The 26628-nt window shown below is 41.0% G+C and overlaps 2 protein-coding genes across 4 annotated transcripts; one reads left to right on the forward strand and one right to left on the reverse strand.

Moving 5' to 3' along the window:
- Positions 1–9: 9 nt before the first annotated feature.
- Positions 10–15531, reverse strand: LOC133484580 (seipin-like). Of its 3 annotated transcripts, XM_061787394.1 has the most exons (11): positions 15452–15531; positions 9661–9853; positions 9418–9489; positions 8753–9002; positions 8526–8604; positions 4846–4989; positions 4667–4702; positions 2544–2678; positions 2373–2470; positions 846–966; positions 10–735 (listed from the first exon to the last, which is right to left on the reverse strand). In XM_061787394.1, exons 4-11 carry the CDS (start codon positions 8995–8997, stop codon positions 673–675), a joined length of 921 nt encoding a protein of 306 aa, XP_061643378.1. In that variant the 5' UTR covers positions 8998–9002; positions 9418–9489; positions 9661–9853; positions 15452–15531; the 3' UTR covers positions 10–672. The 3 variants fall into 3 exon arrangements, with proteins under 3 accessions (XP_061643378.1, XP_061643379.1, XP_061643376.1); XM_061787395.1 differs by lacking the exon at positions 9418–9489 and having other exon boundaries at positions 10–732; XM_061787392.1 differs by lacking the exon at positions 9418–9489.
- Positions 14783–26498, forward strand: gpc2 (glypican 2). The gene is made up of 11 exons (XM_061787391.1): positions 14783–15283; positions 17754–17912; positions 18911–19045; positions 19725–19900; positions 19984–20064; positions 20168–20333; positions 20590–20720; positions 22488–22634; positions 23343–23479; positions 23928–24100; positions 25020–26498. Exons 1-11 carry the CDS (start codon positions 15088–15090, stop codon positions 25289–25291), a joined length of 1773 nt encoding a protein of 590 aa, XP_061643375.1. The 5' UTR covers positions 14783–15087; the 3' UTR covers positions 25292–26498.
- Positions 26499–26628: the final 130 nt, after the last annotated feature.

Raw genomic sequence — 26628 nt, forward strand, 5'->3', positions numbered from 1 at the left:
CTAATGCAATAAGGCTCAATACAACTTTTATTGCCCTTAGGAGCATTGTTTACATTATACAAATCTCACGCACCCCCAAAACTAAATGTCACAAAAGGTATGTATACTGCAATAATAATAAATTTGACAATTGAACAAAAATGATTCTTTTATATGCCTAGCAACAGGTGCAAAACTGTATATATAGTCTCTGAACATTATTATGAAATTGACATGGTAGTAGTCTGAAATCTGATTGGGCAAAAAAACAACCATCTAACATACACATAGAATAAACATAATGGAAGCAGTGCAGCAAAAAGAAACTACAAAATGAAGATAATATACTGTTGAGAATAAATGGATACAATTTCACAGAACAAATATTAGAATGTAGGTTGACTATGCGGGTCTGTGATTCTGATAGTGTTGTTATAAGTGATGTGTTCCGCCAGTTCCAGAAATTTCCCATATAACAGAATCTTTCTTCATACAAAGCAAAACAGACTGGTGTGAGGAAACGAGACACCATTGGAACTTCTTTGTCCAGCTCAAGTGGAAGCGCCCATAGAATGTGACAGCATAATAGAGGAGGAATACATTACTACTTTCAATTTATGCATACTAAATTGTCTTTTCATGCCAAGGAGAGGGCTGGTCGTTTGTTCACGCAGAGCTCACAGCTGAAATGTCTCATGTAGGCGTATTGCGGTTGTCACCATTTCCCACCCTGCCTGCTGTATTGATTTGGGCCTGCTGACACACAAAAGCAATTTAAAATTTGTAAAAAACAAAACAAAAACTAGCAGTCAGGTATGAACCAAAACTTGCATCAACAGCGGTTACTCATGAGGAATGTGGCTCACCTGCACTGGGCTGCCCAACAGCAGCCGCATGTAGCTGAAGACCAAGAGGACGGCGAGGAGCATAAAGTTACTGGACACGCCCACGACAGCTGACAGGACTGGGAAGTTGAACAGCAAGTACCTGAAGAAGGGAAACAGCTTCTATCAAACACCCCATTCACTGCTATGGACATTTATATTCGTCAACTAGAATCTGACACTGTCACCGACGTACACTGTATGTCACAGGTGTCAAACCGGCGGCCCGGGGGCCAGATCCGGCTTGCCACATCATTTGATGTGGCCTGCGAAAAGCAAATAAAAATTGCTAATTGTGTTCCCATGTAATAACGTTGAGATAATGCAAGCATTTTTTTTAAAATACCAATCCCGGTTTGAAAAGAAATGTAGTAGTTAAAAACATGTCTTTATAGGCTTCTCATTTTACAACTGGTTATTTATAGATTTGTTGTGGCTGTCTGTTGTCGTACTAGAGGGGCTCCAACTACCGGAGACAAATTCCTTGTGTGTTTTTTGGACATACTTGGCAAAATAAAGATGATTCTGATTCTGATATCTAATTATATGAGGTGATCCTTCCTTCATATGGGTTGACAGTCATAGCGGCCCTCCGAGGGAAGTCATAACTACGATGTGGGCCGTGACAAAAATGAGTTTGACACCCCTGCGTATGTATTCGTGAAGTCTATTTTTCAACAGGGTTGGCGTGGAAGAGGGTCTCCTTGCCTGTGAAATTCAGGTTTTTAAACCATTGTAATGACTATCATATCCCTGTAAATAGCTTTGGATTAGAGCTCAGACAGCTTTTGAGGAGAAGATAAAGATTAGGGGGTGAATCTCATTTTATCTCATCAGTTTTGAGGGAGAGAAACGCCAACACGTGGGAAGTCTGACGTTCAACTCGAGCCATATGGTGAGTCGGTGTGGCTCACATTGCGTTTCATAGTTGTATATCTGTGAATCAATTATTCTGCTATCAAAAGCCATTTCTCGGTCTTGTTTTTGTTGTTTTATAGTTTGAGGTGTCACAAACGCAAAAAGGAATAGCGTCAAAGACACTGTTCTGCTTGATGTTTTTTTTCTTTCTTTTTATTTTTTATCCTCTCTTGGTTATAAACAGGTGTTTTTGGTGTAACAAACCAATGTTCTACTGCTCATTATAAAAGGACGGAAACACTAGAAACAAACTTAGTTTTCCTGGTGAAAGAAGAGAGTCTGCTCTTTCCTTTGGTAGGGTTGGTGCTAACATTGTCACAGAACACAATATTCTGTGGGTCTTGAAAGATCAGTCAAAATGCTCTAAAATGGCTGACAACTTTGAATTTTCTTGTTAGTGAATGAGTACTGTTTTTAACCTAAAAAAAAAAGCTTGAACCTTTTCTCTGTGGAGTGTGTAAAACTTTTGTTGTCAAAACTGTAAAAAACTGTGAGACACTTTTTTTTAATTTTTTTTTGCCACTTTGTATCATTTTCAGTTAAAAGTTACCTGTTCGCCAAATAAAAACAATTACGATGTTGCCCTCTCACCTTACACCAGTGAAATGAGCATGGATGTAGAGCTGGGACGAGTAGATCTGCACCTTGCTGGATAGGATCTCAAGGACGGCTGTGGCCGAGGGGGAGTACTATTTTTGAGGAAGGAATGACAAATAAGAGGGTTGGCATAATAATTGACTGTATACACACGGACACACTCACTGGGTCGTCTGTGTATTCTGAGAAGAGTTCCACCGCCAACACTTGTTTCTGCTCAGCAACTCCACTCATCAGCATTGGGAAGAACAGCAGCGTTGACATGGTCCTCAGAAGGTTGGACTGGTACCGCAGCATACTCTGATATAGGCGTGTCACATCACCGTTGTTACATTTCAGTAAATACTCCAGCATAGTCACAATGAACATTTAGGACCTGGGTGTGAGATGTAGCTCTGTGATCAATGAAATTAAAAATGAACAAAATCTCAGTGATTGGGATTTGATCCCAGCTATCGATACTGTATTTCAAGTAGTTTTTCCCAGTGGAGTTACTATATGCCTGCTGCTGCAGATTAGGTTGCAGTGGTGCCTTGAGATTCAAGTTTAATTTGTTCCGTGACCATGCTCGTAACTCATAACACGCTAATTCTTGTATTTCAAATGATCTTTCCCCATTCAAATGAATGAAAATGTCATTAATCTGTTCTAGCCTCCCAAACAAACAGAACTTTTTGTAATGTGTTTTCCAAATAAAAATAGCACTCTATATTGTACTTAAAAAACATACAGTAATGACATAAACAAATACAATGTGAAGAATAAAAAATAAATGCCACTTTTTTTGCTTCGATTGAAGACTTGTCATTTGTTGACATTTGTTGACTTTTGAGTTGCACAGCAGCAGCTGTGAGGAGGTTCACTGAGCCTGGCTCACGTAGGCTCATTGCTGTTTTAGCAATAAGCTTAGAATGTCACTCAGTAGAGTGCACAAACCCAAAGCTGACAACCAAAGTCGTTATTGGAGAATGAAGATTCCGCTGAGTGGGCACTGTCATTGATCCAGATCCTCACCCAAAAGTTAATGCTTCCTCCAGACCTCTACAAAGTTTTGTGGAAATCAGTTTTATATTTTTGTGTGTGTCTGTTTGTGTCCTACTGTTACAATCTGGAAAAAGGACTGCTGTGATAAAGTCTCCTAAATAGTTGGGTCTCTGGAGTGCCTACCCACCCATCCAATGTGAAAAAAACAAAAACCAAAAAAAAAAAAACCAAGCCAGTCTTTTGTTATCCACTTATTTAAGAGAAATGTGTGTGTGAGCGATCCATCCTGGAGTTTGGAGTCCAGCCACCTGGACTGCATGGAAGTACCCTTTTATCATGTCAAAACCAAAAGGTAAGCAGAGCTGCAGTGTTAGCATAGACAAACATTAGCAAACAGTCTTATGACGTTAATGTTCGGCTGAGTTGTCGACGTAGGGCTGGGGGGTATTTGTGTTTGGAGATGTCATGCAACATTGAGCAGCCGCTTGCTTCGTCGCATGCCTGAGCTCCCGCACCTGGTTGTCATGGTAACAAAGCAGCAGTCAGCATTTGCATGAGATAGAGTCCCCCTTCCCAATCCCCTCAAATAAAAAGAGTGATTTGAACCAAAGTGTGACAAGAGGATATTAAATGTGTGAACTTCTTTATCCTTTATGTATCTTTTCAGAATCATGTCAAGAGACCTTCATTAAGACACCTGGTCACTGTTTCAAACTATGAAAAATTGCATCATATGTCTCCTTTAGGATCTTTTCATTGTACAGTGTTTCCCTGCATATGCATGATTCGGTACTCGTAGATTCACATATTTGCTGATCCTTGTTTATTTATTTTTTGGAACCCATCCGTTTTTGTGCTCAGGCCAAAGGCACTGTCAAATGTAAAAAGATTGCTTTGGCATTAATGGGCATCTTGGTGCCCAAGAACTACGCTGAAGTGAGTTGAGGAGCTTCATGTAGTGCTTTGCCACCATCTTGTGGCATCTTATTGCCAAAGAACTATGTTGAAGTGAGTTGAGGATCATGTAGTTCTTTGAGCCATCTTTTGGCATTTATAGGCAATTATAATCCTTTATTTGGGGGCTTGGAGGCGTGTCAAATGCTTATGTTTTCGCTCTGTCCCTATCCCCCCTGAATAGCGACACAACACTGTACTGCACATACAATCAGCAGAGGAGAAAATGAGCAAAACTGCATAAAAACAGCAACAACGTAGCAATACCTAGAATTCAGCCACATTACTGACATGGCCCTCACCTAAAAGCAGCAGGCTCTGTCTGAGCAGATTATTTGTGCTATACTCACAAAGCGAGAGCTGGAGGCGGATAGCAGCTGCCTTGCCTGAGAAATGCACAGGGGAAAAAAAGCAGTGGATCAGCGGAGTCAGCACAAACATGGCTACTAACAAATTTATTAACTGGACGCTGCTTGGTGGGAGATTAACGGAGGACTCGGGGGGGGGGGGGGGGGGGGGGGGCACTCACTGAACGAGCAGACGTCGCCACTTGGCCTCCATCACGAGAGAAGCAGGTTGTCCTGATCATGAACATGCCGAGCTCCTGGTTGATCTCGGAATCAGGCATGTCCAGTTGAAGAGTTATATGATAGGCCTGGCCGAATGTCAACACCTAAACAACATAAGCCTTTAAAATGGCAGATACTGTACGTGCGTTTTTATAAATGGAAACGGATCATAAGACACACATGTATATTCCAATTTGCATTTCATATTTGATACAAAATACAGGTGCATCTAAATAAATTTGAATATCATAAAAAAAAAAAATCGTTCAATTCATAAAGTGAAACTCAAATTACTGTGTATTGATTAATTAAAAACAGGAAAATACTTCAATAGGCCAATTCCTAATATTATACAAAAAGTATTTGGATTGTCGCATGTCATCCATCCATCCATTTTCTGAGCCGCTTCTCCTCACTAGGGTCGCGGGCGTGCTGGAGCCTATCCCAGCTGTCATCGGGCAGGAGGCGGGGTACACCCTGAACTGGTTGCCAGCCAATCGCAGGGCAGATAGAAACAAACAACCATTCGCACTCACAGTCATGCCTACGGGCAATTTAGAGTCTCCAATTCATGCATGTTTTTGGGATGTGGGAGGAAACCGGAGTGCCCGCAGGAAACCCACGCAGGCACGGGGAGAACATGCAAACTCCACACAGGCGGGGCCAGGGATTGAACCCGGGTCCTCAGAACTGTGAGGCTGACCCTCTAACCAGTCGACCACCGTGCCGTCTTGTCGCATGTAATATTCTAAATTTTCAAGCAAGAGAAGTGTTTTTTTTTTTTTTAACTGGAAACTGTAATAAAAATAGTTTTAAAAATAAATAAAATAATGAAATATTTTGTAGTGATGGGTTTCACTTTTTGAAGTACTTAACTAAATTAAGGTTTCCAAGATATTCTAATTTACTGAAATGGACCTATACTAACAAATGTACTGTATGTACAGTATATGAATAACCCCGCCCTCTATATACACTGATCTTAATCTTCACTATCACAAAATTACAATTTAAACTAAACTTTAAATCTAGCTCTAATCCTAATCTTAAATATAGAGGCCGATTACTCATGCAACTAAAGAGTTTAGTCTCCATGATCAAGCATTTAAACCAAAAAGCATGTAAGACACACCTTTTTCCTCCCTCACTGTCTGACATGAAATTAGACTAAACCTTTCCTGTTTTAGGTCAATTGGGATAACCAAAATTAGTTTCTATTTGCTAAATGCCAGAATAACGATAGAAGGATTTAAAAAAATATTTTCTTCATAGTCAGAAGTTATGTTGCTGCTAAACTCACTAATACAATGTCCTGTGTCACAACTTGGTTGCAGGAGTGCTGTCTACAGCTAAACGCTTCTAAAAGTGTCGGCATGTATTTCACTAAAACAAACAGAGTATCACCTGACCCCGACATACTTGTTAATGGAGAAAAATGCAAATTGTCAGCCAATACAAATATCTTGGGTTTATAATAGATTCACAGCTTTCCTTTCAAGCCCCATATTGACAAATTGTGTAAAAACGAATTAAAACGAAATTAATTTTCGTGCAATTCGAAATGAAATATCAACTGAAGCTGCAAAAAAAATTACTTGCATATAATTATTCTTAGTCACTTAAACTATTGCATAACCAGTTGGTCCCAGGCTGGTCAGAATGCAAAAAAAAAAAACATTGGAAGTTTTGTACAAACAAGTAATTAAAGTGATGGATAAAAAAACCAAGGCACTATCATCACTGTGCAATTAAAAAAAAAAAATACAGTCTTTTAAACTGGGACAGTCTTCATATATTTCCAGATTAAAATTTTATTTATAAAGTATTGCATGATTTGGCTCCAGCTCCTCTGGCTGAGTTCATCAGCCAAAAGAAACAGCTCTGAGCGTGTCACTCGAGGCTATCGGTGACTGTCTCATTCATCTGCGCAGGAGCGCTTTTAGTAAGTCAGCCTGGTCAGTGAGGAGCGCTGCTGAGTGGAACTCAGTACCTGAGGAGGTTAAACATACAAGGCCTTCACAAAAAAACTGAAAATGTGGCTAGTTATCACCTAGAGCTGCCAACACCAAAAGACAAGTATGTTATGATGTTTTCATGTTATGATCAAATGATTTGTGGTTTTGTTCTCTCTTAATAGTATAGTAAGTTTTTGATTATGTATCCTGTATTATATTGTCTTGTAGATGTATTTTACTGCTTTTTTACATCATGGCCAGGGGACTACAGATGAAAACTAGCCTTCTGGCTAATTCTGGCTTTTTTAACCATGTGTACTTCATGTGTTTTATGAAGTTGCATTGTCCCCTTTCAAATAAACTGCTTAACAATGTAAACCTCTGGCTAATAATAAGCTTGCCATGCCTTTGAACAATTTGGAAAACCCCCAACGATGATGTCATGTCTTTGAAGCTTCTGATATGTTTATCGACTACATTTGGGTTAATTAGATACATAACCTGTGGATGTATTTGAAAGCACACCTGAAACACTGTTTCTTTGTGTAACATCATGGGAAATTCTAAAGAAATGAGCCAAGATATCAGGAAAAGAATTGTGGACTTACACAAGTCTGGCTCATACTTGGGTGGAACTTCCAGATGCCTAAAGGTGCCACGCTCATTGGTTCGATCAATTATACTCAAGTATAAACACCATGGGAATGTCCAGCCATCATACCACCCTGGAAGGAGACTGGTTCTATGTCACAGGGATGGAGGTGAAGGAAAGAACAAAAGGAATAGACCTCGTGAAGATGCTGGCTGAAGTTGGTAAGAGTGTTTCATTATCCACTGTGAAAACGAGTGCTGTACCGACATGGGCTGAAAAGCCACTTTGCCAGGAAGAAGACATTACTCCAAAAGAAACATAAAAAAAAAAAAAAAAAAAAGACAGATTACAGTTTGCAAATGCCCACAGGGATTTGACAAGGATTTTACATTTTGGAGACATGTTCTGTGGTCTGACAAAACTAAAATTGAACTTAAAGCTTGCAAGCCTGAGAACACTATCCCAACTGAAATACAAGGGTGGCAACATCATATTGTGGAGTTATTTTGCTGCAGAAGGGACTGGTGCACTTCACAAAATAGACGGCATCATGAGGAAAGAACATTATGTGGAAATATTGAAGCAACATCTCAAGACAGCCAGGAAGGAATGAACCGAAGAATATGGTCAAACTGGTTACAAAATGGCTTAAGGATAACAAAGTCAGTATTTTGGAGTGGCCATCGCTAAGCCCTGCTCTCAACCCTGCCTGAAAAGGCATGTGCGAGCAAGATGGCCTACAAACCTGGCTCAGTTACACCAGTTCTGTCAGAGGACTGGACCAAAATTCCTGCCAACTAGTCAGAGAAGCTTGTGGAAGGATATCCAAATCCTTTGACCCAAGTCATGCAGTTGAAAGGCAGTGTATGTCAACTTCTGACTTTGAAGAAAGTAATGAAAAATTGTCCCCCCAAAAAACCCTCTCATTATTGTTGCATTTAGAAAATAGGAGTTTTCTTTTTAAATCCTAATTGACCTAAAACAGGAAAGGTTTCGTCTGATTTCATGTCAGACAGTCTTTTTGTATAGTGCATGTAAATTCTGCTTTCAACTGTAAGTGATACATGTGCTCACACTCCGTAATTGTACATACAGGTTTGTTGTTTTTCATCAGTGAGACATTGGCCACAGGATACGAGCACGTGAATAAGTTTGAAGAGTCACAGTCTGTCCTGCAAAAGCAAAAATATGAATTTAAACAATAGCTACGAGACAGATGGATGAGATTTGAGAGGTGTGGACAATGGGCCTCATTCATATAGACTCGCTGGTGAATCAGGGCAAATGTGTCATTTCTCAATGCCCTTGAACGCAACATACCTGTAGTGATAGTGCACTGGTGTCGAATAAGTAGCCAAGGGCATGTAGGAGTAGTAGAAGCTCCCGTACAAAAAGGCGGAGATCCAGAGGAGCAGCACCAGCACGGAGAACACAATGACACCCTGCATGGCCCGCTGTTGAAGACGGGACATCGCCGTAAAGGCGGCATCGTTCAATCTTGTCAGTATTGCACGAAAAAGGATGAACGGTTCATCTCCGGACTGCTCGTGATTTGCTCGATCCATTAAATCTAGAGAAAATTAGGTAAAAAGCAATCAGTTTATATCACAGTGCAGATAAAAATCATTTCCCTGACCTAATAAAGATGCAAAATCATCTGAGCGCCAAACAAACTCACACATTCATTAGCCTGAGAAGTGTGAAATCAGCGAGTCTAATTTCAGGTCACAAGTAGAAGTCTTACATCAGATGACTTTATATGCACCAGAAGCTGTGCTGTTGCATTTGGAAGCAAAGTCTGACAATAAACCTTCACTGCCTTTTGTATCACGTATTATATTTACTACTTTAGGCAAGCCGATGGTATTAAGGTGCTCACCACTTACCAAATTGGGGAATACAAATTAAACAACAAGCCTTGGGACATCTTGCCCTTCAAATCGATAATTCGAGGAAAACATAGACATACTTTCTATTTTAAATACCTTTGTACAGGTTGGCACAGGTGTTATTGCTGCGGTCTTGCAACTGGAAGGCTGCTGGTTTGATCCATGGCCCTACCAAAGTACCCTTAAGCAAGATTCTACAGTACATCTCCAGTTGCAATTTATGCTGTTTAATCACTGTGTAAATGAGGCAACCTTGCAAGTGTGTGACATAGCGGTATAAAAAGTGTTATATCAATGCAGCCCAATATGTGATATGTGTAACAATGTGTTCTGTCTTACCTTTGTATTCTGATGCCCCAGGGACAGTCAGCAAAGTCTTGGTCTACTTACTGTACAGCTCAACACTGTCTAGATGAAATGTTGCGAACAGGACTGTAGCCTCACCAATACCGGGCTCGTAGAAGTCGAACAAAAAGGTTTAGTCCGGCCCCCTGTCTACAAAGTTGCTGCTACTGCCAACTGGAACAGAGTTCTACAGAGAACAAGACAGAGCGGCAAACACACTGTTACTATTTTTGTCTGACACCATTTTGATATGCGAATGTATATTGCACTTATATGTTCTTGTATGCAATCTGTAGATTCCAAAGACAGAAGTGCTCTGACTAAAAAAGATATTGTGAAGAAGACAAACATACTAAAGTAGACAAATATACTAAATTGCACAATGTTTAGTTTTACTGTTCGACCGTCCAGTAGCCCCAATTCTGTCTTTTAAGACAATTCTCTTAAACTACTCATAACTAACCTCACAGGCTACATAAATACTAAGTAACTAAGTAAGATAACTTTTCACAACAATCTGGACTAAAGCTTAATTACGATAAATGTAAACTACTTAGGATTGGTGGTCTGAAAGGAATAGATTTTAAAATGGATCGTAAAGCACCAGTGGCGTGGATCTGTTAATGTACAAGGTATTGTTATCCCAGAGAGACTGGAAGGCCAACAGTATGTTCAGAAAATTACAATAAAAAAACAAAATTTTACAATTATGGAGAGGAAAATCATTAACACTTTATGGGAAAATCTTTATATTGCGAGGGAAAAGATGCATTTTTAAACCTATGAATGGATTTTTACTCAGTATATCAAGCTTTAAAGCATATATGAGGTGATACAGAACATGGGGGGTACATGTTTGAAACAAACCATGAAGTCAAAAATGATTAAAGAAGAAGGTCCGGAATAAGAACAACATGGACATCCTGGGTTTTGACGTTAAGACATTTGCATTGTTGCATTTTGTTGTTGTTGTGCTGCCATTATTATTTATTTTGTGTGGCTGTTATGCTGATTGTTTATTGTTTTGTGCATTGTGATTGTCTTTGTTTTATTCTTTACTGGTTGTGTTGTTTATTTTCAGATGTCATTTTGAGTTAAATAAATGTAAAAAAAAAATAAACATATATCATATATCCAAAACCCAAATAAAAGACACCTGCGTCATAAAAGCTGCAAAGCACATTGACAAGTGACATAATTTAACAATACTGCAATTTGATCAGTTGTCGAAAGAGGGAGACATTTCACCACTCAACAAAACTATACTTTTCATTTCCGCCAAAATATCATGGGCAGAAGAGCTCCTCATCCAATCAGAGCCCGTGGGCTAATGAAACATTGAAATGTTATTTTAACCAAGCAAAATGTGGGGTCAGAAAACAATCTCGTTCAGTGAAAAATACAACCAAAAAGGTGTTAATATCTAAACAACCGCCAAGGCCTCGAGTTTAAAGAAAAATTTGCCTATATTTGATTTGTACACTGCAATGATAAATAAATCTTTGAAATACATAGAAACGCAAAAGGTTACCCTTGGGACATTCTTGTAGTACATCGCTTGAGTTTTTAATTAATTAATTAATTTATTTTTTACTTTTGGTTCTTTTTGAATAACTTCAACAATTCATCATTCTAAAAATGATCCACGAATCTAGTTTAAATTATACGTTTTCATTATCAACACCTCAATGATTGGCTAGGGTAAATCACTGGCTTGTACTGCCTTTTAGCATTTTGATTCAATTTCAACTCAGTAACTAAACATAACATTTTATATGACAAACTATGTTCAGGTGCTTACACTCTAGACTCATCAGATATAAGCCCCTGAATATGCCTTATGTGCAATATTTCTAGCTAAAAATGAATTAATTCAGATTCACAGTCTCTTGTGCAACCACGGGACGAAAAAGTAATAATTTCATATGTTAAAGATTGCCTTTGTTTGCAGGATCCACTGAGGGTTGTGTGGAGATGTTGCCTATGCAGCCTACAGGCATTGTGGGATATCTTCTGTGGTTTTCGACTGAGTGAAAGAAAGAAAAGATGTCAGTGGAGGGGAGCAGATGCTACAAAAGAGATTCAAGACGGCTAGAAGTGCATCGTGAATAACAACAGGAGGTCCTCCAGCGATGAAAACAGATGTTAGCTGAATAGAGCCTGTTGTGAGACCAGTTATTTGGACGATGCCCACCATGTCAGTAATTAGCGTGGAGGAGAGCTAATTAAAAATTTGTTACCTCGGGTCAAAATACACTCCACAGTCCATCATAGGCGAACCTGCAGAGCCCAATGTAAAAGCTGATCAAAAATTCAGCCTTAACAAAAACAATAATGCTCAGCTTTGAGGTTATTGTGGTTGTTGTTAAGTTACCAGTATTACCCAAAAACCAGATACCTGATTTGCCAAACCGCACATTACATTACATTTCTGTGCAAATCCGTAAAAAGATGCTTAGTCAAGAATTTATCTTGACCTTCTGGCCTTAAAGTCCACTTGGGGTAGTTAAAGTGAGCCACCAAATCCAGAAGTGAAAAAAAAACCAAAAACATTTGGGGTGCGGTAGTTGGCATCCACGTTATAAAAGAGCATTATCGCCGCCCACAGGAGTGGAGTGGAACTGTAACACCTAGCATGTACGCTCCTCAAGTATTTTACTCGTCGAACTTGGCTGCAACAAGTTTTGCTCTGACCAACCAATCAGGGAACAGAAGAATACTGACGTTATTGTGGTACCTTGCCTGTGAGGGGAACTTGAATTTGTATTAGTTAAAGAAATAGTCCCATTGCTAATACTGTACGTGTAGTTTAAGTTACATCGGCTGATTCTGAAGGCCCTGGGCAGATTTGATTGACACGGCAACACACTGAGGCCGAAATCTGATTGGGCAAAAAAATAAATAAATAGAACATCTGCATACCGACAGCAATGCAGGGAAGAGAAACGCTACAAAATGAAGAGAATAGACTATTGGGAATAAATGAATCCAATTTCATGGAACAAATATCTGAATTTAGGTTGTAAACATAGGTCACTGCTTCTGCTTCTAGTGTTAAGACCAGCAGAAAATGCTTCGCTGGCCCTGACACTTCTTCTTTACATCTAAAGTACATCACAACAATGGTCAAGATGGGTGGGTTTCACTGTCAATAAGTGACAAAGCGACTGAGTGCAAAGCCCTCCTTCTTCCTGCTCTTTGCAGGTGATTCTGCAGGCTCTCATCCGTCAGCCTCTGACAACATGATAATCCCTCTAATTAAAAACCGCCCACTTCCATTCAAGGCTTTATCCCTATTTCCCCCTCCCTTCCATTCCCTTCCACCGATAGTTTGCTCGCCGCCAGGTTGCTCTCTCCAGAACTGACAACTTTGTAGATATTCTTTCTACTGCCCCCTGCGCACTACTCGTGTGTCAGGCTCGGGCGCAAGTACTGCTTGGGGGTGGGTCCCTTGGGGGGGGGGGACTGCTCCTGCTGAGAAGCATCTGGCGGGGAAGGGATGGAGCCACGGGCCGGGCTGGGTGTCGCTCCCAGTGTGGCTTTACGCCTCGGCCTCTTGGGTGACTCGTGATGAAAGAGAGACAGAAGGGCCGCTCAGCAGGGGGGCTTGAATGAATTGATGCCATCAGTTGAATTAGCAGTAGCTGTGCAGGGCAGGACGAGGCTTGACATTCAAGATTTTACCGCTGCACTTACTGCACTTGCCACCTAGACCTGATAATTGCAGGGAACCGAGAGTTGAGGACATTCACAACCGAGCTCGGCACTTCCTGTTTTTCCGTTTGGTGCTTTTCGCTGCAAGTCTTCATCTAAATCTGACAAGTCCAAATCAACACTAACATGGAATAATAATAATACAAATAATAATAAAAAAATGTAATCCCCAAAAATTATTCTAAATATATACATTTGTGTCCCATTCACATCACATTGGCAGTCAATATGACACTGAATTCAGGTGAGAAAACTTTTTGTGCTCACGGACGACACTGGATTTTTGTCCACTTGAGGTCACCATCCACACTTTACACAAGGCTTTGTGTTCTGCTTCAGTTACGTGGACAACAACCCATGTGGACATGGTGTGAGCAGACGATATGCTGCCTTAAGCATTGGCACCACTGCTCACACTGACGTTCCTGACAATGCAGTCACCTAGAAGCATTATGGAAATCTAGAATTCATCGCGGTGATGTTTTTGTCTACAGTACTATAGTTGTAGAAAATCAAGCTAAACGTTGCTTTTTACTTGCATTTGTTCCTGTCAATATTGTTATGTGTGTGCATTAGCTATTCGTGAATTTATTTCATTAAACTCTGACTGTGGCTGCTTGTGTTTTAAACAGAGACTTTTTGGTCATGTATTTTGTATCCTTAAGCAATTTGGTTACTAACATCCGGCACACACAAAGACAATTGGGCTGTTTTTGTCCCGATTTTGCTCCTTCCCCACCATGTACATCAAATGCCCGACAATCTTACATCTGATAAGATTATCCTTAAATCTGAGGTGTGTTAAGAGTTGATTTGTCCTGGTTTTAGGGTCTGAAACATGTTGGGGCCGACCATCTTAAATAATGAACGTGTTCCATATTTACGACCAACACTCTTCATGTGTTTGAAAAATCCTTGCGTGTCCCAGGCCTTAAGACGAACACTCATTAAGGTGTCTTGTCCTGTTAAGCAAAAAGAGCCCAATTGAACTTATGCTGCCACATTAAAATCATATCGCCAATAAGGCTAACTGTATCGATCTGCAGACGAGTAACTGAAATTCCCTGACCTATCAAAAAAAATGCGATGCACTAAATCTGCAATAAGTGAAGGGATTGCTGTATAAATACAATATGTTGGCTGTATTGTTTCTTTGGCGATTTTTTTCGAGTGATGTGCTGTTTTAAGATTTTCCCAGCTGCTTCGTAACAAGGTAGCGGAGGCTCCCCGCCCATCTGCCCCCTCCATGCCGGTCCCACGGTGAGTCCCTCCCGGCACGGTCCATTGTTCTTCGGCTGCTTCCACTTTGACTCAGCGTCAAGGTGTCGTGCGTTCATAGCGTAACTTCCGCTTTTCGCCTTCAAAATACATTTGAAACATGCACATGACTGACGAACACGAATGGAGACGTTTTCTCTTGATTTTATTTTCACAATCAACTATTCTTTCCCCCCCCCCCATTATAATACGAATAGCTTTACATTGCTGATGCGGAGAGGATTGGTTGGTTGTACCTCTTTCCTCCTGTCCACAAGTTTTACTGGACACGGTCGATGGAGATAAACTGTGTAAAAACACAGCCTGGACTTATCCATTGCATGTCTTTGGGAAAACTATGACTTTTTTTTTCAGACGACTGACCATCTGAGGACAGTTTTACACCCCATCAATTCCGACCGTTCATTATAGCTCTATTTCTGCCTCCTGATGCCTTTTGTGGTGAGGATGGATAGCCGGCTCACATCAGCCAACTACCCGCTCCTGGGCTTGCTTTGCACTGCAGCCGTCCTGTCGGGGTCCCGGAGCTCCGTGGCTCTCGCGGGGAGGAGCTGCGCCGACACCCGGCAGGTGTACGCGGAGAAGGGCTACAGCACCAGCACCGCACCGGTGACTCAAATCTCCGGTAAGCAGCGTCATCAATGCAGGTTATCTCCCAATTAAACACAATGGTTTACATTTTGGTCTATTCACCAGAACCGGTGCCACTTATGAGAGCAAAAAAAAACAACAAAAAAAAAACAACCCACACATCTTATGCACTGAACTGTGCTTGGAAAAGTGGGAAACTCACCAATGAGCGCCATGTGGCAATATCATTGTCCTTTCCCCTCAGGATCAAAACAACGCAGAGTGGTTTTAAAACAAATTACAGCCCCCCGCCCCCTCCCCGATGTGCTGTTTAAATAGGCTGATTAAGCGTGAGGAGCAAATTGCCAACACCAGCGCAACAAAGAACCTCGCCCCTAATTAGACTTCTCCTGTACTGGTAAATCCCTGCATGTGCCCCATGGGCTCTGTTCATTGGCGATAATCTTATCTGCTGAATGAGACCAATGTGTGGATTTTGAATCAAGTTTCAGCGAGGGGATTGGGGAAAGGGTTGGACTTGTTGGGAGGGCACAAATGAAAGAAAATGCATTGCAAGGCTGCCCACTTCTTGGAGGCTGAACTTTGCATGTCAATTGGCCAAGACTGATATAATTGTGGGTGGGAAGTCACAAGATATACAACCTGCGACTAGAGAAAATAAAAAGATGGGAACTGTTATGGCAAAGCCCAAAACAAATTGTCATATAAAATAATTCAATGGCCCACAGTGGACTTTTATAATAACCCTGAAAGGTCAAATGTTCCCAAGAATCCTCACCCCCGTTGTACACAAAATGCTTTCTGATTTCATTTAGCTTTGTGATTGAGTCAAACAGACAGATGCGGTATTGATTGATTTTCGATAAATGCGTGTGTGTGTCTTGTGAGCCTCGGCCGGCTGTCCCGTGGGCCACGGGGGGAGCAGATGGCCCGGGAGAGAGAATGACGACGAGAGGCCGCCTAGCGATGGAAATGCAAACGATGAGAGAGGACTAATAGCGAGAGCGGAACAAAAGAGACAAGAGTGGTACACCAGCGAGGAGGTGGAAGCCAGACGTACTATTTGTGTCAGGTGTAACATTGACCGAAACAAAGAACTGAGGCGCTTTCCTCCCTCGCTTATCATTTGCATATCTTTTACCTCTTACATATCAAAGCCACGACCTGAGTTGACAAAGCGAGACAGATTGGAGCTGAATAATTCATGGTGCCGAAGGACAATTTCATATCACACCCTTTCGTTATCTTTGAGAACACTTGGCTGGGGTAACAACAGACTGACAGGTGTATTCAGTGGCAGAAATTGTCATGTGACAGTGCAAAGGGCAGACCCCCCCCCCCCCCCCCCGTTGAAGAATGGATTTAAGATATAATAAAATATCGCCGATCACGTATTGGGAGCGTCTTGGAACGGTGCAAACGTGAGGCGTTTGCATGTTCTCCTCGAGATTGTGTGGCTTTGCACTGTGTGCTCTGGCGTCCTTCCACGTTCCATACAATAAAGACTCAAAAAACTCAAGACTAACCAAAATTAATGTGTCAAATTAAGGCAAAATATGCTTATTCTTTGTATGCCAAGATATTTTTTCTTATCAGGCACTTTTTGTGGAAGAGCATTTTGCTTGTTTTCCTTAAAAATCGTAACAAGGTATTATAACCTAAAATAAGAAAGGCCATTATTCTATAGGTAAAGGTGCTACAAATAGACATCATTGGGGGATTTTCAGGCTAGATGTAATACTTACTAAATCCAATCTTCCTTTTCTATTGGCAAAGGATTTCCTTAAATGAAGTAATATATTTATATTTGTCTTTCTTTTAGTGTGAATGTTTTTTTTTCTTTTTTGTCTATATGTGCCCTGCGAATGGCTGGTGACCAGTCCAGGTTTTACTCCTCCGCTCACCCAAAGTCAGCAGGGATAAACTCCAACTCACCTTGCTTTTAAAGTTTTTTTTATATGCTGTATGATAAGTATTTGTGGTTTCAATGTTTTACAACAGTTCCTCTGAGGTTTTTCTTGTTTTCAGAATTGTATGGCTGACTGGATCAAATGCTCTCCCAAGCCTTCGGTTCCACAGCAACAACCCTTTTCTGAGCCTAGGCACACATTTTACATCAGGAAAAAAAATCCCGTCACTCACCACTAAACAAAAATGTCACGAAAAACAAAAATGTCACGAAAAAGCGGATACGAAGGTTAATTGCACCTTCTGCCATCTTGTGGAAGACAACGTAATTGTTCTGCCTATCACGATATGCCACAGGCATAGATAGTTCAACAGAAAGACATTATTTTTTTTGGACCATTACGGTAAAATTATAAAGTTTTCAGCGGCACAGCCAACGATCTCTCGCAGCACACTGATGTGCCACAGAGCACCGGTTGGGAATCACTGGTCAAAACGACGCACTGTTCCTACTTGCCTGTGAATAGTCTCATTTTTGAATCGATCGCAGCTGGAGTGTTCAGGTTGTCTGTCACTGTTTCTTCTTGTGAGCACAGGCGAGCACTTGAGGCTCTGTCCTCAGGACTACACCTGCTGCTCCAGTCAGATGGAGGAAACACTGGCGCTTCAGAGCGAACGGGACTTCCTGAAATCCGTGGAGGACCATAGCCAGTTCCTGTTGACCACGTTCACCCAGAGACAGCGGCGGTTTGACGGTAAGACAATTGACACTTTTGTTCATACAGTATTATTATTATGATCATTACTGCCACCTTGGTTATGTTTTCCGCGTGTTCTATATATGTTGGTGCAAAGCAGTGTTTCCCCATCTTTATTGAGCCAAGGCACACTAGTTTACATGAGGAAAATCTCACCGAGCACCACCCAAAAAAAAGTTTTGAAAACTGAAATAATGATGATCTCGTCTCAAATTACTCACAAATTAACTTACTCAGTGTGAAAGCTTTGCTGTTTATTTGGACACAAAGCTAAAATACTTACAGGAAGCCATCACTGCAATGATTCAGTAGTTCGTATGAATGACACATAATGTAGATTTATTGTAACATCTTCCATGTAATAGAGGTGAAGTTGATTGTTCTGCCTGTCAATATACGTCGCATGCATGGATAGAAGAAAACAAAATTGTAACTGTAATATGTGTAATATTTGTCTGTACCTTGCATAAGTTGGAAGCCTACAATCGTCCAAAATCTCTTTTAATTTAAATGTAGGTACTGTGGCTTCCTCCGTGCGTGTAAGGTTCATTGAAGACTAAATTGTCCATAGGTGTGACTCGACATCTGTGTACTCCGTTTAAGGTGGAAGCAATTGTTCAAAACATACTGTCAAGATGAAGAACTAAGCATTGGGGGAACTAAAGGGCCCCTGACAGCTTTAGTGGGTCTGTCTTTCGTATACCTGAGCTGAAGTAAAGATTTCTCCCAGAGTCCAGCCAGACGCAGCACGGAGCTGAGTTGACATTTTCACCGCCTACACGCTCTCACCTCTTTTCTCCCCTCCTCGTTCTTTTATATAACGTAAAAGATGAATCAGAAGTGGGAAACTGCAAATATGAGCCTTAAAGGCTATTTTTATAGACGCCACGCTCTCTCGCGCATATTTGCTAATAAACGGCGTGTGATGTAACAGTGAGCTGGCGAGGCCTTGGCGCCAGGTTTCGTGTGTCAGACTTGCATCGTTGTCCTCACAGAGTTCTTCAGGGAGCTGATAGACTTGTCTGAGAAGTCCATGAACCAGATGTTCACCAAGACCTACGGACGCCTCTTCACGCAGAACTCGCACGTCTTCCAGGAGCTGTTTGTGGAGCTGCGCAGATATTATTCAGGTCAGTTCACGCACACCTTGTCTACATAGACGAGAATTGGGACACAATCATACTGTATATTTAGATGTGAGATGGTACCAGATGAATGTATGAATTATCTTAAAATTGCTGCTGAATGATGACTGCTACCAATTGTTCATCCAACCATCTTTCTGGCCATCTGTTAAGGGACCGATAGTGTTGTTTTCAGCCATGATTGACACTCCTTTTTTTTTTTTTTTTTTTTTTTTAATGACGACAACGTGACAGTGACAAGCAAAACAAGGCTCTTCAAGGGCTAAATCATGACGAGACGTTTGCAATTAGATGGCCATCTACGTGAAGGTGGGAAGACCACTGCTTAACGGAGCTACTGTTAGCTACTGTATGCCTTCACATGAGGGCAAGGAAAGCCTCAGATGCCAACTGAGAACACTCTCAAGGAGCTCCTATGAGGCCACAAGTCATGCCAGGACGCTTACTTGCAGAATAACCCAACCAACTAAGCCAACCCGACTCCAGCTCCTGACGTCAGTCACTAGGCCTCCCTCGCGCAACACATTACTACAGTATGCACAGTAATGACACTTTATAAAACGACTTTATTTCTTTACATTCTCTTTTGGACATACTGCACATACAGTACCTAATACTTTTACATTAAGACTTATTTCCTCAGTTGTCCTTTTTTCATCCACAGGGGGCAGTGTCAGTCTGACAGAGGTTCTGTCGGACTTTTGGTCCACGCTGGTGGAGCGGGTCTTCACGCTGGTCAACCCTCAATATCAGTTTAGCGACGATTACCTGGAGTGCGTCAGTAAGCACGCCGAACAGCTGCAGCCGTTTGGAGACGTGCCCCGCAAACTGCGCGTACAGGTGGACCGTCCTTGCTCGTAAAATGAAGTATAAAATAAGAAGTTTTGTAAAATATCTCTTTTTTTTTTTTTTTTTCAATCAAGGTATCCAGGGCATTCATTGCTGCAAGGGCGCTATCTCAGGGCTTGGCCCTTGGTCGAGATATTGTCAACAAAGCCACAAAGGTAAATAAAGTATATCTATTTTTTGCCATTAGGCTTTGTACGGTGGAAATTCAAAGGTTGAGCACAGTTGGTTCCCGGGCGTTTCCAATTCCAATTCCTCTAGATGACGCCAGCCTCTGCGTGCGTGCGTGGCCTGATGCGTCAGTGGTACTGCCCGCTGTGTCGAGGAATGCCCTCCCTGCGTCCGTGCCGTGCCTTCTGCTTGAACGTGATGAAAGGCTGCTTAGCCAATCAGGCTGATCTGGACACTGAATGGGACTATTTCATTGGTGGGTGAAAGGAGGCGTGGGCAGATTGTATTCACATTTTTTTCCCCTCTGAGATGTAACATTCGAAAGTCTTAAAATATACCCGTAGTTGCTTTAATCATCCTTGTTTCAAGTCATTTATGTGAAGATCTACTGTAAATAATGATAAGCAAAGTGAATACATTTACGCTTCCGTGCTGCTCATTTTAAATCCACTTCGACATTCATTCGCCTTCACGTGTAACCTCCATTTCTCCACATGTATCGCCCACATCAGACGCCCTCTACCAGGTGGCGGAGAAACTGGAGGGGCCGTTCAACATGGAGCTGGCGGCGGACTCCATTTCCGTCAAAGTGTCCGAAGCCATCATGCACATGCAAGAAAACAGCGTCAGCATCTCCACCAAGGCAAGGATGACCCGTTATGGACCAATATATTGATATATGATACTGAAGAGAATCCACCAGGGAGAAACAGAGGTTCTTAATTCTATATTTAAATTTAACACGAAAAATCAAGTGGTTAGCACGTCACTGAAGTTTTGGGTTCGAATCTTGGCTTGAGCCTTCCTGTGTGGAGTTTGCATGCTCTCCTCGCGCTTGCGTGGGTTGCTCTGGGTTCTTCGGCTTCAGTATCGTCTTAATTATTGTCTCATGTTGTCCCTGAGACAAAAATGGAGCATTCCCACACATGCAGAACAGTAATGTCGCACCATGTGAGTGAAGCGTGGCGAGCCTCCCGGGAGCGAATCCACCTGAGAGGCACCCACGTCTCGCTTCAATGTGTGGCCGCGCTTCAAGGAACTGCGAGTTCTTTGCTTCACAGCTTGGCTTGTTTTCCCCTCCGCGGCGGGTAGAGAGAGTGAGTGAGCGCAGTGAAACTTTTGCCTAGGATATAATATATTGCCGATCCAAAGCTTGACTCCTTCAGTCTTTAGATTACATGGCAGGCTTCCGAATCCCGGCTCAGAATGTCGGCTGTCGAAGTGTCTTTGGGCAAGACATCGAACCCTCCATTGCCCTCACCGGGCCTGGCAGTGCCTTGCAAGGCAGCAGACGGCCATTAGTGGATGAATGTGTGCGTCAATCTGTTATTGTGAGCCTCTGTAAACCGCGATGCTGTACATAAAGCAATTATAAGTGCACTCCGTTTACTGTACATGACGAATGCGCATCCAAGATTGGGGTGGTTTAACAAGAAAACCTTTGTGTACGACATTGCGTTGTCATGGTGATAATGAATTCGCCAGGAGGACAATTGGTTGAAAACCATATGTAATGACATGAGCAATAATACGCTCGTGGACTATTATGCCAATTTAGATCCAAATATTAAAATCCTTCGTTGTCAACAAGGTAGGCTATTTTGTCAAAATAAAAACAATTCTTTCCCTGATATTGACCAATAATATTCTGAGCTCAACGGAAGTGTTGCAATTGTATTATTCCACTGGAAGAATAAAGAAGAAGAAAAACATATTCGCTTTTATTTTTCAGTGGAACAAATCCTCAGTTATTCAGTGAAAAACTCACCTCTTCAAGGTTTTTGTACTTTTTGAAAAAAACAATTATTATTTTTTTGTTAATAATACTGTAAGACACCAACACAAGATGTCAAGGTGTCTAATAGGCAAGCAGTAATTGGTGTCAAAGAGGTATGTTCAAGTGATACATCTCTACTGGAAGTTAGTGGAAATACATAGAGTTTTTGGCACATTCTTTTCAAAATCAAATCAATGTAAACATTTTGGGGGTCCATCAACGTGGCATCAATGCACTGTTTTGGTCAAAACAAAACTCTCAACTCACTTCAACATAGTTCTTTGGCACTAGGATGCCACAAGATGGAGGTAAAGTACTACAATTGTCTAAATGAAGCTCCTCGGTTCACCTCAACATAGCTCCGTGGAGCCTAATGCCGCAAGATGGCGTCCAAGAAATGTATTGCTTTGGCTTGAGCACAAAAACAGGGAATAAGGCAAATTTGTGAATGCCGAACTGCAAATATGCGGGCATTCACTGTCATTTCTTCGCCCTTTGATCCCAACTCGTGTCGTCATTTGAAATTTGAACGGGTTTTCCTCTGGCCCAAAAGTTGAAGTTTGCTGCGGAGGACCAAGACAAGTTCCTACCGTTAGTATGCCACGTGCGTGTAATTCCATGTTCTCCTTGTAGGTGTTCCAGGGTTGTGGAAACCCTAGACCTGCTCAAGCACGCTCCAAGCGCTCACTCAAAGAGTCAGGGGGCAACAGGAGGCCTTTCCGCACTTACACTCCCGAGGAAAAACCGACCACGGCTGCAGGCACCAACCTGGACCGACTAGTAAGAATGATAACGAAATCGGAATTTACAACTGTGGATAAAAACATATACACACACACATATCCCGTTTTGCTGTCAGATGTTAATAGCGCTTGCCATAGAGGGGCACATTTGTCGATGTGACTTCTGGCATGCATCATTTTACAGTAATTACACTTTATAAAACCCGTTTATTTCTTTAGATTTTCATTTCTATTATGTTTTATAATGTTTCTATACAATTATTATTTGTTAAAAAAAGTGTAAACAAATGGTGCTGGAGTTTTGGGGCTGGAACGGTAAAATGGAACTTCAATTATTTTCAACGGGTAATATTGATTTGGTAAACAAGTAAATTCAGTTTCGACTGAACAAAATAGTCGTAAATCAAGGTCGTAATCCGTAGGTCGTAATCCGGTCGTATGCTAAAAAGTTGACTTGTGTTTATGAATGTTATTATTTGAAAAATACATTTCTCAGTTTTACTTCTGTTCAAGTGAGTATGGGGAAATGTAGGTCCTGTACATACACGAACAACGTTCACAGTACGTTGTTACTATTGCATTATATGTTCCCACTGCTAATGCACAAAACTATGATGGATGTTTGGAAGTGATGCCATGCACCATGGGTCACCTAAGCTCCCCCCCACCCGTCCCCCCTAGGCAGCTAGACACCAGAACACTTTCAAGATAGACAAGCGATGACTCACGAGCTGCCTCCATACAGGTTACGGAACTGAAACAGCGCCTTCGGCCCATGGGGAGTTTCTGGGTGTCCCTCCCACACACCATCTGCAACGATGAAAAGATGGCTGCCGACGTCACTAATGAGGACCGCTGCTGGAACGGGCAGACCAGGGGGAGGTTAGTCATGTTTTTTCGGAGAGTTCGATTAGGGCTGCACGATACTGGGAAAAAAAAAATGACGTTGCGACGTTTTAGCTACCCTGTCATATATAATGCAATGTGAAAAAAAATACAGGATAACATACTCGTTAGAAATATTTGTATTTGATTATCAGTATTTTCATTAAAAAAAAAAAAAAAAAATGGTCTTCAAGGAAAGTAATTTGGTGACCACCATCAGTGGTAGGGCACCATCCTAATGCCCTCTATTGACCAGCTGCAATTGTGTACAGGTTATAGTTCACATTAATAGTGGGTAATGATGTTCCTGGTCTATCGTAGATAAGCTTTAATATTAAAGAGGGGCGGGGCGAGGGGGGGTCACTGTGCATCTCTGTCCGTTTCTGTCAAACCTGTTAGAAGTGTATTTTATTTGTCGCTTGTGTGCGTGAACAAATATATTCAGATATCTGGCGGAGGTGACCGGCGACGGGCTGGCGAGCCAGCTCAATAACCCCGAAGTGGAGGTGGACATCGGGCGGCCCGACGTGAAGACCAGACAGCTGATCATGGAGCTGAGGGTGGCCACCAACAAACTGAGACACGCACAGAGTGGACAGGACATGGACTTCATGGACAGTCAGTAGTACTTCGCACACTTGCGCGAGTCGTCACATACTGCACCCTATTTTCTCAGAAAGCGGCCTCTGCTCAATTAGGCGTCATGCCCTAATTACTTGTGATTAAGTGGCACCACAGCGGAGTAATTACCTGTACTACGACTGATAGCATATCATCTTTAACACAACACGCAGAGCCAACGTGGCATCTGTAAAGCTGCAGTTTATGCTGGAGTTCAAATTGCTCTCTAGGTGCGGCTTTATAACTTTGTGGAAAATGATAAATAATTCGTTGAAGTTAAAGTAACATAAATATACTTAATATTATTAGTATTTTTTAAAAACAATTAATATATATATATATTTTCTTAATACTAATGCATGTATTCGCCGATGCCATACGCCTAATTGATACCCGGTATTCTCTGCATCTAAGTAAAATAAACACTCCTGGCCACTATATATAATACATATTATATTATTATTTATTATTATTATTTAATTATGTCATACATATTATTTAGATTATATTCTCAGTGATAAGAACAAAATATACGATACAATTAGAATAATATACTCGAATAAAATATGCGGTATTATAATTTCTTATAGTTTCTTATATTTCTACAAATAAGTAAATAAGAATAAATTTTAAAAACTATTATTATTATGTATAGATTTCTTTTAGATTATGACATCCAAATAAAAAGAGAAATATATTTTACTGTTGTTTAAAATAAAATAAAAATAAAATAAAATAAAGGCCTGCCCCTAAGAGATTCCTGGTGTATGAAGATCAAATATAGTATTATTAATTATTACCTTTCTGACAGTGTCAATCAATTGAAATTGTCTTTACTGTCCCAATGGTGTAAAATGGACAAACATGTTAAATAATTTTCATGATTATCAATATTATTTCTACGTGTTCCTTCCAGGTGAGGAAGGCAGCGGTTCAGGGGGCGGCGATGCCAGCGAGCGCTACAACGACGACTGGCCGGGATACGGGCCTCAGTCCCCTCCTTTCAGACAGCCCCCTCGTAACCCCTCGTCCAACCCCGTCAAGCCTCCTCGGGTCCGAGAGAGAAACGGGCCCAAGGGCAACCGGAACCACGGCAGAGTCCCTTCTGCAACAAGTCAGCTCACTTCCTCCCTGCTTCTTTTGTTCTTGCCACCTTTTGTGCTCATTGTGGCCCCCTGGTGGAGATAGCTGCTCATTGCAATTGTTTACATCACGATGGCCGAGACAAATATTTCATTCGGTTACACCAGCGCAAAAAATTTTAATGGCACAAAAAGGCTCATCATGATTAATTTTAAAAGAAACCTGCACAAGTCACCAACTATCATTAAATTAACTTTACAGCAAAACAAAATCCTATAGTGCTATTGTTGAAATGGTCAGATTAGTCATGTCTTGATGAATTGCGAGAATAATTTATTTTAGTAGCTGGGATGGGCTCCAGCACGCCCGCGACCCTAGTGGGGATAAAGCGGTCCAGAAAATGGATGGATGAATTCGGCTATAGCGTTGTTAAAATGGTGCATCACAACAAATTGGAATAGTGTAGAAAAGTTGATTTATTTCAGTAGTTCAATTCAAAAAGTGAAACTCATACATTACTGTGTACAGATTGGAAATACTTTTCACAAACCCATTACCAATCTAGTGTCTATATACAAAATCATTTTGGTAGTTGATGTAATATTTTTTTTTTCTGAGATGGTGAATTGGGGGTTTTGGTTAGCTGTAAGCTATAATCATCAAAATAATAAAAAAATAAATCAAGAAATATTATAGTGAATCTATGTTTGACTTTCACTTTTGAATTGAACCACTGAAATAACTTAAGTGGTGCCTTAATATACGAGTTTAATTCCTTCCGTGACATCACTCGCAACTCAAAACACTCGTATCTCAAATTGTCTTTCCCCACTGAAGTGTGTTGCCTCACCGTTTGTGTTCAAATATCTGTTAGTGTATTGCATTGTGCGTTAGCATTCATGTTGTGTGGTTGCTTTAAGCACACAATGTTTAATTGTCTTTGTGTCATATTTAGTTTGACAGTAAACGCCAACTCAGAGTGGTAATAACCAGCTGGAAGAAGAAGAATTGTTCAGTAGTTTACTGCCCACATCGAGCAAAAAAAGCAAAAGAGGTCACTCATAAGTCAAGGCACCACTGTATTTGACCTGTTTAAATGTTTTGTGGTCAGGCTTTCTTTAAAAAACACCAAAGGGGTTTTCTTAGAATGTACAGAAATGCCTTTTGGGGTTGTGTAAAATGACATTTGACATCAAGTTCATGTAAAATAGTGATACTTTTGAAGTTATTTATCTATTTATTTCTATCTATTTCTCTTCAAGACAAGGGTCAAGTGTTTTCAATCTTCTAAAATAAAAAGTGTTTGTGTTAATCCTCTGGTATAAGTTAATAATTGCTGCCAACCAATTCCAACAAGAAAGCTAATAATTGAAATTATCAGCAGAGTGAAAGTTTTTGTATAATTATTTTGTGTGCTGCATGTGCTATTTATTTTATTTATT

This window comes from Phyllopteryx taeniolatus, chromosome 10, assembly GCF_024500385.1.
Source record: "Phyllopteryx taeniolatus isolate TA_2022b chromosome 10, UOR_Ptae_1.2, whole genome shotgun sequence".
Lineage (NCBI taxonomy): Eukaryota > Metazoa > Chordata > Actinopteri > Syngnathiformes > Syngnathidae > Phyllopteryx > Phyllopteryx taeniolatus.

Excerpts from the sequence above, each read along its gene's own strand:
- gpc2 (XM_061787391.1), top strand. The coding sequence starts at position 15,088 with ATGCCTTTTGTGGTGAGGATGGATAGCCGGCTCACATCAGCCAACTAC. Across the intron at positions 20,065-20,167 it reads TTGTCAACAAAGCCACAAAG|ATGACGCCAGCCTCTGCGTG; the intron begins GTAAATAAAGTA and ends CAATTCCTCTAG. Across the intron at positions 20,721-22,487 it reads GCGTCAGCATCTCCACCAAG|GTGTTCCAGGGTTGTGGAAA; the intron begins GCAAGGATGACC and ends TTCTCCTTGTAG.
- LOC133484580 (XM_061787392.1), bottom strand. The coding sequence starts at position 8,997 with ATGGATCGAGCAAATCACGAGCAGTCCGGAGATGAACCGTTCATCCTT. Across the intron at positions 4,990-8,525 it reads TGATGAAAAACAACAAACCT|GTGTTGACATTCGGCCAGGC; the intron begins GTATGTACAATT and ends TATGTTGTTTAG. Across the intron at positions 2,471-2,543 it reads CAGAATACACAGACGACCCA|TACTCCCCCTCGGCCACAGC; the intron begins GTGAGTGTGTCC and ends CCTCAAAAATAG.